This window comes from Scyliorhinus canicula, chromosome 5 (genome assembly GCF_902713615.1).
Source record: "Scyliorhinus canicula chromosome 5, sScyCan1.1, whole genome shotgun sequence".
Taxonomy (NCBI): Eukaryota; Metazoa; Chordata; class Chondrichthyes; order Carcharhiniformes; family Scyliorhinidae; genus Scyliorhinus; species Scyliorhinus canicula.
The window spans coordinates 214,543,586-214,560,205 of NC_052150.1; the positions used below are offsets into that span (position 1 = coordinate 214,543,586).

At 45.2% G+C, this 16,620-nt stretch overlaps 1 protein-coding gene across 5 annotated transcripts in view; it reads right to left on the bottom strand.

The window, feature by feature from the left end:
• LOC119966565 (tetratricopeptide repeat protein 21B-like) overlaps positions 1-15,977 on the bottom strand; it is a 151,078-nt gene extending 135,101 nt beyond the window's left edge. For all 5 annotated transcript variants that reach the window (XM_038798472.1, XM_038798469.1, XM_038798468.1 and 2 more), the window contains exons 1-2: positions 15,766-15,977; positions 14,044-14,173 (exon numbers count right to left, since the gene is read on the bottom strand). In XM_038798472.1, the coding sequence (XP_038654400.1) occupies positions 14,044-14,173; positions 15,766-15,792 (157 nt within the window). In that variant the 5' untranslated portion in view covers positions 15,793-15,977. The remainder of the gene's footprint in view (positions 1-14,043; positions 14,174-15,765) is intronic.
• Positions 15,978-16,620: the final 643 nt, after the last annotated feature.

Below are 16,620 nucleotides of genomic sequence, written 5' to 3' on the forward strand. Positions count from 1 at the left end.
AAATAAATTATTAAGGAAAACTTGTATTGATAGAACAGGAAGAAAGAACTTGTACTGATAACACCACATTGGATTGAAATGTCTCGACGTTCTCATTTAATAAATTACTTTTGAGATCCATTGACATATAATGGATGCGAACCTAATAATTGGCACGACCGAGTCCCGCATTTGAAATGAAAATGAAATGAAAATCGCTTATTGTCACGAGTAGGCTTCAATTAAGTTACTGTGAAAAGCCCCTAGTCACCACATTCCGGCACCTGTCCGGGGAGGCTGGTACGGGAATCGAACCGTGCTGCTGGCCTGCTTGGTCTGCTTTAAAAGCCAGCGATTAGCCCTGTGAGCTAATTACCTTTGGTGGGTTTATTGCAGGGTTTTTCAAACTCAGGGTCGCGACGCTGGGCGGATGCCGGGAGGGTCATGGAGCGATCGTTGTAGCGTTCCTAATCACAGGAAGAAGTCCCCAACGGCTTCAACCGGCTTTAAAGAATGTTGGCCGCAGGCAGTTCCCGATTGGTTGTGGCGTTTGGGGGGTGGGGCGGTGCGAGGCTAGGCTGTCTGCTGGTCATGGCGTGAGTGCAGGGGGTGGGGACAGGGGCTGATGGGCGTCCACGGGGGCATGCGATGCTAACATTGGTGGCCCCAGCTTGGAGCTCTGCTTTGGTGCTAGTGCTCTGCGTGCTGCCCGGCTCAACCCTGCCATCGATCGGCAGTATGTAACCTGCGGCTCCGTGGTCAAGCTGTTCAGCGGCCGGCACAACATTCGCTTCCCATGACGTGAAATACTGGTCTGGAGTGGTCTGTGACTGGGTTGGATGCAGCTACTGTACAGTGAGAAAGAAGCCAGACCAGGTTTGTCGGTGAGGAACACCAATCAAACGAGGCCAGTCAATATGGCTAACACATGCCAACACTGGAAGAACCCTACAGTCATCACTTTGGGCACGAGCTTCCCAGAGCTCGGCCCAGCGAGGTCGGCAACGCTATTCAATGTTAATTGATCCACTTAACGAGGCCTCACGGGTTGCCAGGCTCCCGCTAACAAGGTTTTTTTTTTATAAATTTAGTGTACCCAATTAATTTTTTTTTTCCAATTAAGGGGCAATTTATCGTGTTCAATCCACCTATCCTGCACATCTTTGGGTTGTGGGGGCGAAACCCACGCAAACACGGGGAGAATGTGCAAACTCCACACGAACAGTGACCCAGAGCTGGGATCGAACCTGGGACCTCGGCGCCGTGAGGCAGCAGGGCTAACCCACTGCGCCACCGTGTTGCCCTCCTGCTAACAAGGTTGAACATCACTTGCTCTGCCAACCCCAGCCAGCTCGCAACAATGGCGCCCAGGAGGCCAGCCCCAAGGTTCGGGGATGCAGATCTGGGGAGGCTGCTAGACACAGTGGAGGCCACGAGAGATGTCCTGTTCCCCGAAGATCCCGAAGGGTCAGCTACAGGGCAGCCAGTGCTGTGTGGGACAAGGTGGCGGCAGCTGTGGCGACCAGGAGGACTGGCATCGAGTGCCGGAAAAAGGTCAACGACCGACTCTGGGCAGCATAACTGAGTAGACACCGACACCCCCCCCTCCCCCGGACACCTTTCCGCCTTCACATGAGAGCCCACCCCCCAACTCTCCCTCCACCCCCTCTCCTTTCACCCCCCAAAACTCCCCACTGTGAACCATGCATGTCGCTAGCAATGCCCTTTCTGTGTCTCCTCAGGAAAAGCTCTCCCACAGCCATTGGGAGAGGGCTCAGACTAGCGTAGGTGTGCCGGACGTAAGAATCCTCACCTCCTTTGAGGAACGAGCCCTGGAGGTGGTGATGGCTGAGGACAAAGCGGCACCAATGTGGAGGCTGGTGGACGCCGCAGAGGTGAGGAACCACCTTGCCCCACCCAGAGGACCTGTCTAACGTGAGTTGTTATTGCCTTACTGACTGACCGATCCCTCCCACTGACCACATGTCTATTCTCATGCACGTCCTCCAGCTAACGCCGCTGGCCCATCCCAGGTGGCTCCTCTATCCAGCCTCCCAGGAGAACTCCTCAGAGGAGCGCTTTGAGGAAGACACGATCGAGGCATCACAGATGTCATCCCCACCCTCCACCAGCGCAGATACACGCACCTCGGTGGGAACCGTTATTGGTCAGGCTTCTGGGGCACAATCAGGCCCCAGCCTGATGCTGAGCCTGTGGAACAGGCTATCCCGGAGGTGATAGTTCAGGAGCGGCTGAGACATTAAAGGGAGATGTCAGCATCACTCTAGCAGGACCATAACCACTGGAGGAGTCACAGAGGCTATGGGTGCAGGAGATGTCATCAGCAATGCGTAGCAGAGGTCAACACTGCTAGGGTGGTGACCGCAATGGAGAGTCTGGCGCACTATTTCAGAAAAATGGGTTTATCAAATAGCTGCAGTGATGTCATTATGTGGGTGGAGCTGCGTTGTGTTTCTGGCTTTTACTTTCGTTTTGAGCTGGAAGCTGTTTTGTAGCTGAGTTTTTGGTTTATTTTTCAGTTGGGAGCTGTATTCAAACAAGAAGGTGTATTTTGATCTATCTCTCTCTCTGCATGGTAAAGAATGTCTCCAGACCACTTGATTATTTAAAAAATGATAACTGTTCTCTGCAGAGAATTCATACCTATTGTCTTTGTTAAAAAGGGTCTTTGGCTTATGGATGTTGTTAGGAAAGTTATTAAGGGTTACCTATAGAGTATTGTATCTTTGGGGTGTATCTCTGTTGGTAATTGATAAACTGTTTACTGTGTGTTTATAAAATGTTAACTGGATTCATAGAATAAACATTGTTTTGTTTCAAAATACTTGAGGTCTCTGTTCCATAACACCTGGGAAGTGGGCCCTTGTGCTCCCATAACCAAAATCTATTAAAAGTTGTGCGTCAAGTGAACTCCATGATATAATTTGGCGTTTTTTAAAGCCAGTCCCATTATAAATTGGGGGCTTGTGGGATAAAAGTCTATCTTTCGTGATTGGGTTGGCTTAGTGAACTTAAAGACAGTGAGGGTGAGCATATTTGTGTTTGCTTTTCAGGTGCGTTATTCCAGTTTATGTAGGGAGTGTGTTGTGGGCAATGGCCCTTTCAGAGGCTCAGAGGTTTTTGGGGGGTGGAGAAGGTCACACGCAGTGCCTTATGAACAGGGACTGAAAAAAGGCTTTTAGATTTGGCAATAACATGCAGTTAACGTTACCTGACAGCATACGAAAAGAAGGGATACTTACAGCGGTAGCTGGGCATTGAAAATTGCCTGAGATACAGTCTGAGTTATTAGAAATGACAAAAAATTCAGTTACAGATTAAACAACTGGAACATGATAAAGAATTAAAGCAGCTTGAATACAAAATGAGGGAAAAAGAAAGAGAAAATGAGAGACAACGAAGAAAAAAAGAAAGAATAGCCCTAGCAGAACAAGAAGAATGAGAAAGGGAAGGTACAGGTCAAGGAAAAAGAAAAAGAGAGAGAAAGAGACAGAAAGGAAAAAGAAAAGAGAAAGATATAGAGAAGAAAAAGAAAAAGGGAGAGAAAGAGAGAGAGGAAAGGGAAAAAGAGAGAGAGGAAAGGGAAAAAGAGAGAGTTTGAACTTCAGATAATGGCCATGAAACCCGACAGTCAGTTAAAATTGGTGGATGTGAAGGGAAACATACAGTTGAAGGATAGTGATGAGGATAAAGAGAAAGAGTGTCATAGTCGAAGGCTTGGTGGGGATCTATTTAAATATGTCCAAGCATTGCCAAGGTTTGATGAGAAGGAGGCAGAAGCCTTTTTCATTTCATTTGAGAAGGTAGCCAAAAAACTGAAATGGCCACAGGACATGTGGGTATTACTGATTCAAACAATGCTGGTAGGTAGAGCTAGTGAAGTGTTTGCATCACTATCAGAGGAGGTATCAGGGACGTATGAGGAGGTGAAAAAATCCATATTAGGTGCATATGAACTGGTGCCAGAAGCCTACAGACAAAGGTTTAGAAATTTAGATAGGTGGATGAGGGCATTGAAAATAGACCAAACGTATGAAGCTCGCAGAGAAATTATACTTTTGGTGGAGTTTAAAAATTCAATTCCTGATGTAGTGAGAACTCATGTGGAAGAGCAGAGGGTTAAAACTGTGAGGTTAGCAGCAGAAATGGCAGATGATTATGAATTAGTTCATAAATCAAAGTTTGGTTTCCGACATCAGTTTCAGCCTGTGAGGGATAGAAACTGGGGAAATGAGAAATACTCAAGTGGTAAAGGTAAAGGTGATCTGATGGGAGATAATAAGGAGAGTGTGCCTCAGATTTTAAAAAAAGTCCAGGAGGGTGGAAGAGAAATGAAAAGTTTCAAATGTTTTCACTGTAATAAAATAGGCCATGTAAAGTCACAGTGTTGGTGGTTGAAGAAAAGTACTGGGAAGGATGATGTGGTAAAACAGGATAAGACAGTGGGGTTTGTTCAAGTGGTAAAGGAAAGCGCAAGTGAAGCAAAGGAGGTGCAAAAGATTGTACAGCCTGATCAAGAGGTGATTGATAAGAAGGTGCCAGATCTCTTTAAAGAATTTACTTGTGTGGGTAAAGTTTACTCATGTGTATCAGGAGTAGTCGTAAAGAAGTCACAATTTTAAGAGGGACGGGAGCTAGTCAATCTTTGGTGGTAAGAGATGAGGAGTTATGTAGTTTGGGAGGAATATTGCCAGAAAAGGTAGTAACATGTGGAATTCAGGGTAAGAAGAGTAGTGTTCCATTATATAAGTTAAGGTTGGGAAGTTCAGTGAAGAGTGGTGAAGTGGTAGTAGGAGTAATAGAGAAACTATCTTGTCCAGGAATACAGTTTATCTTGGGTAATCATATAGCTGGATCGCAGGTAGGAGTGATGCCTACTGTGGTTGATAAGCCAGTGGAAAATCAGACAACTGAAGTTTTGAAGGACGAATATCCTGGGATTTTTCCAGATTGTGTAGTAACAAGGTCGCAAAGTCACAGGTTAAGACAAGAGGAGAAATCAAAGAGTGAAGATAAAGTTGAAGTTCAATTATCAGAAACAATTTTTGATCAGATGATTGGAAAAGAACAACAGGTGGAGGATGAGGCAGATATTTTTAGTTCAGGAAAATTGGAGGGATTACAACAGAAAGATGTAGAAATAAAACGGATGTATCAGAAAGCATACACGGAAGAGGAATCTGAGTGTATACCAGATTGTTATTACCGTAAAAGTGATGTCTTGATGAGAAAATGGAGACCTGTACATATGCAGGTGGATGAAAAGTTGGTGGAAGTTCATCAAGTGGTATTGCCGGTAGGGTACAGAAAGGAGGTGTTGCGAGTTGCACATGAGGTACCAGTGGGAGGTCACTTGGTAGTAAGGAAAACTCAAGCCAAAATACAAAAACATTCTTATTGGCCTGGACTACATAAAGGTGCAGTTAAATTTTGTCGATCATGTCACACATAGAACAGTACAGCACAGAACAGGCCCTTCGGCCCTCGATGTTGTGCCAAGCAATGATCACCCCACTCAAACCCACGTATCAATCCTATACCCATAACCCAACAACCCCCCCCCCCTCAACCTTACTTTTTAGGACACTACGGGCAATTTAGCATGGCCAATCCACCTAACCCGCACATCTTTGGACTGTGGGAGGAAACCGGAGCACCCGGAGGAAACCCACGCACACATGGGGAGGACGTGCAGACTCCGCACAGACAGTGACCCAGCCGGGAATCGAACCTGGGACCCTGGAGCTGTGAAGCATTTATGCTAACCACCATGCTACCGTGCACATGTCAAGTGATAGGGAAACCTCAAGCATTGATCAAACCAGCGCCCTTAATACCCATTCCAGCATCTGAAGAACCTTTTACAAGGGTCTTAATTGATTGTGTAGGACCGCTTCCTAAAGCAAAAAGTGGGAATGAATATCTTTTGAATGTAATGGATGTGTCTACTAGGTTTCCAGAGGCCATTCCAGTACACAATATGACAGCTAAAAAGATTGTGGAGGAGTTACTTAAATTCTTTACCAGATATGGACTACCCACAGAAATACAATCGGATCAAGGATCAAATTTTACCTCAAGGTTTTTTAAATGTTATGGATAGCTCGGAATAAAACAATTTTAGTCAACTGCATACCATCCAGAATCACAGGGAGCGTAAGAAAGGTGGCATCAGACATTAAAGACAATGTTGAGGGCTTATTGCCAAGATTATTCAGAGGATTGGGATAAAGGAATTCCATTCGTACTGTTTGCAATTAGGGATGCACCTAATGAGTCAACCAAATTCAGTCCTTTTGAACTAATTGTTGGTCATGAAGTAAGAGGACCACTTAAATTGATAAAGGAAAAACTGGTAAGTGAACAGTCGGAACTTACATTATTAGATTATGTGTCAAATTTTAGGGAACAATTAAATAGAGCAGGTGAATTGGCTAGACAACATTTAAAAGTTGCACAACATGTGATGAAACGGGTAGCGGACAAGAAAGCAAAAGTTTGTAGTTTTGCCAGTGGAGATAAAGTTTTAGTATTGTTACCAGTGGTAGGTGAACCTTTAAAAGCAAAGTTTTGTGGACCATATCAGATTGAAAGGAACTTAAGTGAAATGAATTATGTGGTAAGAACGCTGGATAGAAGGAAATCTCACCGAGTGTGTCATGTGAATATGCTTAAAAGGTACTTTGAAAGGGAAGGAGGGCAAAAGGTTTTAATGATTCTAACTCAAAATGAAGAACTGAATCCAGATGATTTTGAATTTGACATACCTCGAAATTAAATTGGAAAACAAGAATGTTCTTAAAAATTGGGATAAATTGTTGAGTTACCTTCCAGAGGAAAAACGAACTGACCTGAAAGGGTTATTGATATCACGTGGGCAAGTTTGTGGAGATAAGTTGGGAAATACTAAAATGGCTATACATGATGTAGATGTGGGAAATGCTGTTCCAATTAAACAGCATCCAGATAAACTTACCCCTTTAAAATTGGCACAGGTTAACAAAGGAATTGAAAGTATGCTTAAAAATGGCATTATTGAAGTGGGTTGCATTGAGCCAGGGAAGTGGGATGGAAATTTTCGGAAATGGGAGGAAAAGGGGATTATGACACAAAAAGATTTGTTTCTTGGGGGTCGGTTTGCAGAACTGAAGGAGCTGGAAGCAAAGTATGGGCTGGAGCAAGGGGAAATGCTTAGATACATCCCATGCAAAGTTGGAGGATTACTGGTAGGAGGTTTTTAGGGTCATGTCTAAAGTGAAACTGTACCCGAGCCCTCGGGAGGCCATTTTCGGGGTGTCGGACCAGCCGGGGTTGGAAACGGATGCATAGAACATAGAACATTACAGAGCAGTACGGGCCCTTCGGCCCTCGATGTTGCGCCGACCTGTGAAACCATCTGAAGCCTATCTGACCTACACTATTCCATTTTCATCCATGTGTCTATCCAGTGACCACTTAAATGCCCTTAAAGTTGGCGAGTCTACTACTGTTGCAGGCAGGGCGTTCCATACCCCTACTACTCTCTGAGTAAAGAAACTGCCTCTGACATCTGTCCTATATCTACCACCCCTCAATGCAGAGGCAGATGTTGTAGCCTTCGCCTCGTTGATCGTCCAAAGGCGGATCCTGATGGGATGGAGAGCAACCTCTCAACCCTGTGCCCTGGCATGGTGGGGGGACCTGTTGGAATTCTTGACTATTGAGAAGGTTAAGTTTGAATTGAGGGGAAGGATGGAGGGGTTCTACAATTCATGGGCATTATTCATTATGCACTTTCAAGAACTGGATAACATTGAGCATTAGTTTGGGGGTGGGTGGGAGGGTTGGGGGGAGAGGAACTATGTGTGTTAATGGTGACTATGGGTGATTCTTGATTCCATTTTGTTATTTATGTGAACATGCGGGCTAATGTTTGGGGTTTGGTAGGAGGAATATCGTTGTTATTGATATGGGGATTGACAAATCCGTTACTCATTATTGTTTATTGTTGGTGAGTGTAAATTTGGGAGAAAATGTGAAAAAGGAGACTAAAAATCATTTTTTAAATGAAGTGGGTTGCAGCCAATGGAGCTCACCCATTGTGATGGTACCGAAACCAGACAGTAATCAAAGGTTGTGTGTGGACAATAGAAAGGTTAATGCAGTTACAAGAACAGACTCTTATCCTATCCCATGTTTGGAGGATTGCATTGAGAAGGTGGGACAAGCAGTTTTTATTTCCAAACTGGATTTACTTAAAGGTTACTGGCAGGCACCTTTATCCGAAAGGCGAAGGAGATTTCAGCTTTTGTGACTCCAGATGGTATATACCAATTCAAAGTTATGCCATTTGGCATGAAAAATGCCCCAGCCATATTTCAACGGTTAACTAACAAAGTCGTTTCAGGGTTACCCAATGGTGCAGTATACATCAACGATCTGGTAATTTTCAGCCAGACATGGAAAGAACATTTCAAACATCTGATGAAGTTATTTGATCAACTTTAGGACGTGGGTTTGGTGGTAAACCTAGCCAAAAGTAAATTTGGAAAAGCCCAAGTCACTTTCCTTGGTCATACAATTGGACAGGGTTGAATGGTCCCACAGGACGTGAAAGCAAATGTTGTTGGGGAGTTTCCAATACTTTCGACACAAAGGGAAATAATGCGATTTCTTGGCACGAGTGGATTTTACCGGGCATTTGTGCCGAATTTTAGCAGTGTGGTCGCTCCACTGACGGACCTGCTAAAGAGGGGTAGCCAATTTCAGTGGACAGCGGAGTGTCAACAGGCATTTGACAGCCTGAAGGTTGTGTTAACCACTGCTCCTGTGTTGGCCAACCCATATTACCCAAAACCATTCAAATGGCTGTTGATGTGAGTGACGTGGGCGTAGGTGCGATGCTTTTACAAGAAGACGACAAAGGACTAGAGCAGCCTATTGGTTATTTTTCAATGAAATTAAATAAGCACCAGAAGAATTACCCCACGATTGAGAAAGAGACTTTGAGCTTGGTGCTGGCTTTGCAACATTTTCAAATTTATATTACCAGCAATTCATCTGAAGTAATTATATATACTGATCATAATCCATTGACGCTTTTGGAGCGATTCCGGAATAACAATGCCAGACTGTTTTGATGGAGTTTATTGTTACAGCCATTTCATTTCAAAATACTACATGTGGCAGGACGAGAAAAAGTGATAGCAGATGCTTTGTCACGAATGTGATGAAGAGAAGCAGGTTCAGTGGAGGAAGAAGAACTAAAATGGACTATGTTTTTATAAATGTTTGCATACTTTGTTTTGTGAAACAAAAAAAGTATATTTACGATCAATATTTCTTCAGGGAAAGTGAAAAATGAAGCCATCTTGAAGTTGATGGTTTATTTTCTTTTCCTTTGGGGTAGGTGTCATGTGAGGTTCCCTTTAAGAAAAGTGTGTTTATCAAATAGCTGCAGTAATGTCATTGTGTGGGTGGAGCTGAGCTGTGTTTCTGGCTTCCACTTTCGTTTTGAGCAGGAAGCTGTTATGTAGCTGAGTCCGGCCAAAATGAACTTGAGCTAGGCTTTTGACAAAGTTCCACGTGGCAGACTAATAAGAAAAGCAAAACGTCCATGCTGGAATCCAAGAACAAGTGGCAAATTTGATCCAAAATGGACTCGTGGGCAGGAAGCAAAACATAATGGTCGATGGGCATTTTTGTGATAGATGGGCTGTTTCAAGTGGGCCTGCGAAAGACTAGGTGCCTTGCATGTCGTGGTTTATATCAATGAGTCAAACTTGGGCAGATTAAGAAGTTTGCCAATGATACACAAAATTGGTCCTGTGGTTGATAGAAAGAAAGCTAGAGCTTGCTGGAAGATAGCAATGGACTGTTCAGATGACTGGAAAGATGTCAAATGGAGTTCAGTCTGTCAAAGTGAGGTGACATATTTGGGGCAGGACAAAAAAGATAAGGAATACACAATAAATAGAAGGGTACAGAAAGCATAGATCAACAAAAGGACCATTCACTGCATGGTGACAGATCCCTGAAGATAACAGGACTGATACACAAGGTATTTTATGCTATTGTTTTTTTTAAATTTTGGAATAGAGAAGGTGGAGGGGAGATTTAATTGAGGTGTAGAAAATTATGAGACGCCTCGATAGAGTGGATAGAAAAGATCTATTTCCCTTAGCAGAGATCAACCTGGGCCATAGGTTTAAAGTAAAAGAGATCAGAGGGAGGCTGAGGGGAGAGTTTTTAACCCAAAGAGTGATAGATGTCAGGAATTCACTGCCTGAAAGGGTAAGCGAAGCAGAAACCCTCGGCACATTTTAAAATATTTGGATAGTCACAAGTGCCATAATGTACGGAGCTACCCAACAAAGAGCTGGAAAGCAGGATTAGGCTGGGTAGCTTTTTTCACTCAACAAGGACATGATGAGCTTAATGGTCTCCTTCTGTGCCAAAATTGTGTTATGACTCTATGATTAATAGTGTAGGCATCTCATAGCCAATGTGCTAGTTGCAAATGTAATGCCATCAAACACTCATGGATCATTCCTGCATGTAAATTATTGTGAGAGATTTCACCATGTCAATTGTTTCTTTAAATTCTTCCTCATTTTCTTTTCTGTATTTTCTCTCTCTTTTAAAAAAAAATAAATTTAGAGTCCTCAATTACTTTTTTCCAATTAAGGGGCAATTTAGAGTTAGTGTTAGGGTTAACCTGCACATCTTTGGGTTGTGGGGGTGAAACCAACGCAGACATGGGGAGAATGTGCAAACTCCACACAGATAGTGACCTGGGGCCAGGATCGAACCCGGATCCTCAGCGCTGTACGCAGTAGTGCTGACCACTGTGCCGCCCGTTTCTCTGTCTCTTTCTCTTGGCTCAGACTTTCTTGTCCTCTCTTTATTTCACGACCTATACCTGAATCTAATTTGCCCTCTTTTTTTTTTTTTTTGTCATTCCTGTTTCTTTCTAGATCCTTAAATCTCATTAATGAAGGTCAATCATTGGTTCCATTGCTCACTAGGGTCCAACGTGCCTCATTGCCCTCAATGCGCCAACAAGTCTCAGACCTCCAACACGTTCTCGTGCAAAGTATTTCCAGGCTAAATGGTGCAGGTATAAGCATAAAGGTGCACGTGGGATGGTCCAATGTTTTGTCATTGTTCTAATCCCACCTAGGGATTTGTAGGTGATTTTCGCAGATAACATTATATGCTTTTAAGAAGGAGTTAGAATAACGGCACCGTTGCCGCTCTCCCCTAAGAGGTTTACCACGAGCCCGGTGGTGGCGGCGACCCTAAGAATCTGGGAACAATGGAGACGGCATCGGGGGGAAACAGGGGGCTCGATGGAGGCTCCACTGGGTGGCAACCATCGGTTCATCCCGGGGAACACGGATGGAGGATTCAGGGGGTGGCAAAGGGCGGGCATCAGCAAATTGAGGGACCTGTTTATTGGCGGGAGGTTTGCGGGCCTGGGGGAACTGGAAGATAAATTTGGCCTTCCCCAGGGGAACATGTTCAGATACCTGCAGGTAAAGGCGTTTGCTAGGCGACAGGTAGAGGGATTCCCTTTGCTGCCCTCGCAGGGGGCGATGGACAGAGTGCTTTCGGGGGTGTGGGTAGGAGAGGGGAAGGTGTCTGACATCTATAAGGTAATGCAGGAGGTGGAGGAGTCGTCAGTGGAGGAGCTGAAGGCTAAATGGGAGGAGGAACTCGGGGAGCAGATAGAGGACGGGACTTGGGCGGATGCCTTGGAGAGAGTCAACTCTTCCTCCTCATGTGCGAGGCTTAGTCTCATCCAATTTAAGGTGCTGCACCGGGCCCACATGTCCGGGACTAGGATGAGTAGGTTCTTCGGGGGTGAGGACAGGTGCACCAGATGTTCGGGGAGTCCTGCGAACCACGCCCATATGTTCTGGGCATGCCCAGCACTGGAAGAATTCTGGAAGGGGGTGGCGGGGACGGTGTCGAGGGTGGTTGGATCCAGGGTCAAACCAGGGTGGGGACTCGCGATTTTTGGAGTTGCGGTAGAGCCGGGAGTGCAGGAGGCGAAAGAGGCCGGTGTCCTGGCCTTTGCGTCCCTAGTAGCCCGTCGAAGGATTCTGTTACAATGGAAGGATGCAAGGCCCCCAAGTGTGGAGACCTGGATCAGTGACATGGCGGGATTTATAAAATTGGAAAAGGTCAAATTTGCCCTGAGAGGATCAATACAAGGGTTCTATAAACGATGGCAGCCTTTTTTGGACTTCCTGGCTCAGAGATAGGTAACTGGGTCAATAGCAGCAGCAACCCGGGGGGGGGGGGGGTTGTTCATGGGGATGGGGCGAATGTATATGATTGTTAATATTATTGTTATTTTTGGTATTTTACTAAGGTGCGTCAATGTTGTATAAAATCAAAATTTCTCAATAAAAATTATTTTTTTAAAAAAAGGAGTTAGAATATCTCTTGGGGCTAAAGGGATCAAAGGATATGAGCGGGAAAGCGGGGACAGGTTACTAATTTGGATGATCAGCCATGGTCATAATGAATGGCGGAGCAGGCTTGAAGGGCTGAATGGCCTCCTCCTGCTTCTATTTTCTTTGTTTCTGTAACCCATTGTTAATCCACCCATTTGTTTATGAGCGAATTCAAGCCACATTATTTGATTTTGTGCCTTCCATTAATTCAAATTGCTCAATTCTTATTTGAAGATAACGTTGCCCTTCTTCCTCTTCTGTCTCTTCCAATTGAATGTATTCCTATAGCTTAGGACGAGCCACCGTTCCGTAATCACCGCAGCACAAAAATCATCGATTGCCACATTACAACAGTAACTACGTCAAAATAAATTAACTGGCTGTGCCTTCGGATGGCCTGAGGCTGTAGGAGGCACTCGATAAATGCAAGTTCGCAAACTCTTTATTCAAGGGGCAGGAATAATGCATGGTTCGAGCCCAACTGCACTCTTATCTGGTAAGGGCTGCTCCCTGGAAACGTGAAGCCAAAAAGAGTTTCACCTCAAAAATAGGGTGGTGGAAGTTGGGGTGAGGTTTTGCAATGAGAAAGGATAAAACGCAGCAGAAAATAAACCTATGCAAAGAACCATAGGTCAACTATTCACCAGTCTTCCTTATCGATGAAGCCCAATGAAAATCATGGAAGACCTCAGCAAGCAGGTGATTGGATGAGGCATTTCCTACATTACGTTGAATATATAAGATCATACGATCCCACTTCCAAAGTGCATCATCAGCTGTAAGGTTTGGAGATGTGCTGATGTACTGATGTTGCGACAGACTCGATACAAGTGCAAGTCTGCTGAGACAGGCAGAGATAAGGGAATCAAGATTATGGGGAAAAGGCGGAAAAGTGGAGTTGAGGATTATCACAGCAGATCAGTCATGATCTCATTGAATGGCAGAGCAGACTCAATGGGCCGAATGCCCCACCTCTGCTCCTACGTCTTGTGGTCCTTTAGTTTTGGCAATACTCATTATTGAACAATCAAGCCTGTGCCAACTTCTTTCCCAAGTACCGAATAAAGCAATCCCCTGGACTCTGATGTGCTGTTGGAGAGGGTTGCCTACTTGAAGCCAATACCAACTTTTGAGGGAAATGCACTTTATTTTTCTTCACAGATGGCTAGTTGCGATAGAAGGGAGCACGTCCCCTAATTGCACAGCCAAGTTGGCTGACACCGAAAAGAAAAGAAGACAGACTTGCATTTATGTGGTGACTTTTACAACCTCGGGATCTTACAGGCAGTGAATCTCTTTTGAAGTGCAGTCACTGTTGTAAGCGCCCAATTGGTCAAAAAAACATCAGTCAGACAAAACCGAACATGGGGAATGATCACACGTCCACAAAGGAGAATCATCCAGTTCTCCTCACGTTTAAATCCATGGATAGAACAATTAGGCAGACGCTATTAAGAATGCCTTATCTTCCGGGCACAACTTTCCTTTGCACGTCCTGGAAATACTTTATGCACAAGCGCTATGGGTGAATGATCTGCCCACACAAGGTCTGAAAGCCCACGGTGCCTTCTTAGAAAGGTATATATATATTATTTTTAACCTTCCATTAAATTCGCGAAAGCTTTAAAGAAAATCAGCACAGGTTTGCTGCTGCAGGTCTTCAGCCCTTCGCTCGCAGCGTCCAACACATGGTGGAAATATTTTTCTTGACAGTAGTAAGCTACCGATGCCTGAAATCAAAGCAAGAAAACAAAAAGTCACAAAGTTAAGACAATGAAGTGTGTAGTAGCGTACAGGATGTTATATATTCTGTGTCATATTTTTCAGTGGTGTGTTCTGAAAGAACTCTCCATGCATATCACATAGAATCCACAGCACAGAATCAGACCCATTTCGTCCAACTGGTCTATGCTGTTGTTTCAGCTCCACGTGAACCTCCAACCATACTACTTCATCTCATCCTATCAGCAAATCCTTTCTCCTTTATGTGTTTATCAGCTTACCACCACAACCCCCCCCCCCCCCTCCCCCCAATCTAGCTATGCAGTACTGGATCTAGGGCAGCCTGGTAGCACAGTGGTTAGCACTGTTGCTTCATAGCTCCAGGGTCCCAGGTTCGATTCCTGACTTGGGTCACCGTCTGTGTGGAGTGGGGGGGGGGGCACACATGATGGCACAGTGGTTAGCACTGCTGCCTCACCGCGCCAGGGACCAGTGTTCAATTCCAGCCTCGGGTGACTGGTGTGGAGTTTGCACTTTCTCCCCGAGTCGGTGTTGGTTTTCTCTGGGTGCTCCAGTCTCCTCCCACTGTCCAAAGATGTGCAGGTTCTGATGCGAGCATCAATTCTCTCAAGACATGAGTAGAAGTAAACCATGGCTTTAATTAACTTAGAACAGTGCCTGCCTGCGACTGAATCAATACTGAGAACCGCCTATAGGTCGACTGCTCTTTATACCTCCCTTCAAGGGGAGGAGCCATGGGCAGAGCCTATACTTGCCCCAACATGTTCCCCTGTGGATAATGCCATACAATGGTCCATAGGAGAAGCCCACAAGGGCAACAGCATAGCACAGATACAAATACAAGGGCAACCGCACAGATACAAATACACTGATGGATTATTGGTATAATACATTCACCGCAGGTTCGGAGGATTGTCTATGCTAAACTTCCCCTTGGTGTCCAGGGATGTGTGTGTTAGGTGGGGTTATGAATTTGCAGGAATAGGGGAAGGGCCTGATTAGGGTTCTCTTTCAGAGGGTTGGTGACTTGCAATGGGCAGAATGGCCTCCCTCTGCACTGTAGTGGTCATATGGTTCTATTCTATGGTTCTAAACCATTGTCGTAAAAACCCATCTGGGTTCACTCATGTCCTTTAGGGGTGGCAATCTGCCACCCTCGCCTGGTCTGGCCCACATGCGACTCCAGATCCACAGGGGTTGACTCTTAAAACAAATGCCCTCTGAAGGACAATACGGGATGGGCAACAAATTCTCGCCCAGCCAACATCCCGGGAATGGATAGAAACACTGCCCCACCTTCTCTTCATAGCAGATACAGCAGGATGGGCCAAATGGCTCTTTCTGTGCCACAGACCCTTTGATTCTAAGTCAATCTTTAGAGCCCAGGACACTAGAGTTTGGGGAAATTATGGATCAATTGTGTGGAAAAGACTCTCTGAAACGTGGCAGAGAACAGTACAAATCCACAAAGGGTGGGTTGAGCGGATTCGGTGAGTTATAATTCCTTATAACCGGATAAGGTAGGTTGAATTCGACTCTGAATCGGGGGCTCCCGTTTGTCTAACCAGAAGCAACATACCAAAGTGAGGGAGTAGCTGTCAGCCATGCTTCAGCTGAGAGAGTTCGCCTCTGCCGGCCCTGCCCTTAGAAAAACAAAAGGAAAAATAAATAATAATAAATTGTGACTATGACCACCACCAAAGTTAAACAGAAGACACTACAGAAATTGCGGTGATTGGAAGTCATTGTTAGAAAGCGGGGCCCACAGGGCGGGCACAGGCTGCCTCTTGCCTGGAACACTTGGCCGCTTTTACCTCTTGTTGCTCATCAGCTGCTTGTTGCTACACAACGGGGCGGCGTCGCTCATTGGCCGACTGGCAAGAGTCGGGGAGGGGGGAGGGGCGGGTGGAGAGAAGTTCCTTCAAACTTTACAAACTTTTTTTAAGGGGAGGGGGAAAGAGAAGTTCCTTCAACACTTTACAAACGTTTTTAGCGGGGACGCGGGGGGGGGGGAGAGAAGTTCCTTCAAAACTTTCCAAACGGTTTTTAAGGGGGGTGGAGAAAGAAGTTTCCTCAAAACTTTACAAACTTTTTAAGGGGGAGGGGAGAGGGAAGTTCCTTCAAAACTTTACAAACTTATTGTGCTGAACGTATTGCATTAACTATTCACCATGTATGTAACTGTATCACGCTGTTGCCCATGAGGGCTCCATCTATGGACCATTGTAAGGTATTATCTGGAATAGAACATAGAACAGTACAGCACAGAACAGGCCCTTCGGCCCTCAATGTTGTGCCGAGCCATGATCACCCTACTCAAACCCACGTATCCACCCTATACCCGTAACCCAACAACACCCCCCTTAACCTTACTTTTATTAGGACACTACGGGCAATTTAGCATGGCCAATCCACCTAACCCGCACATCTTTGG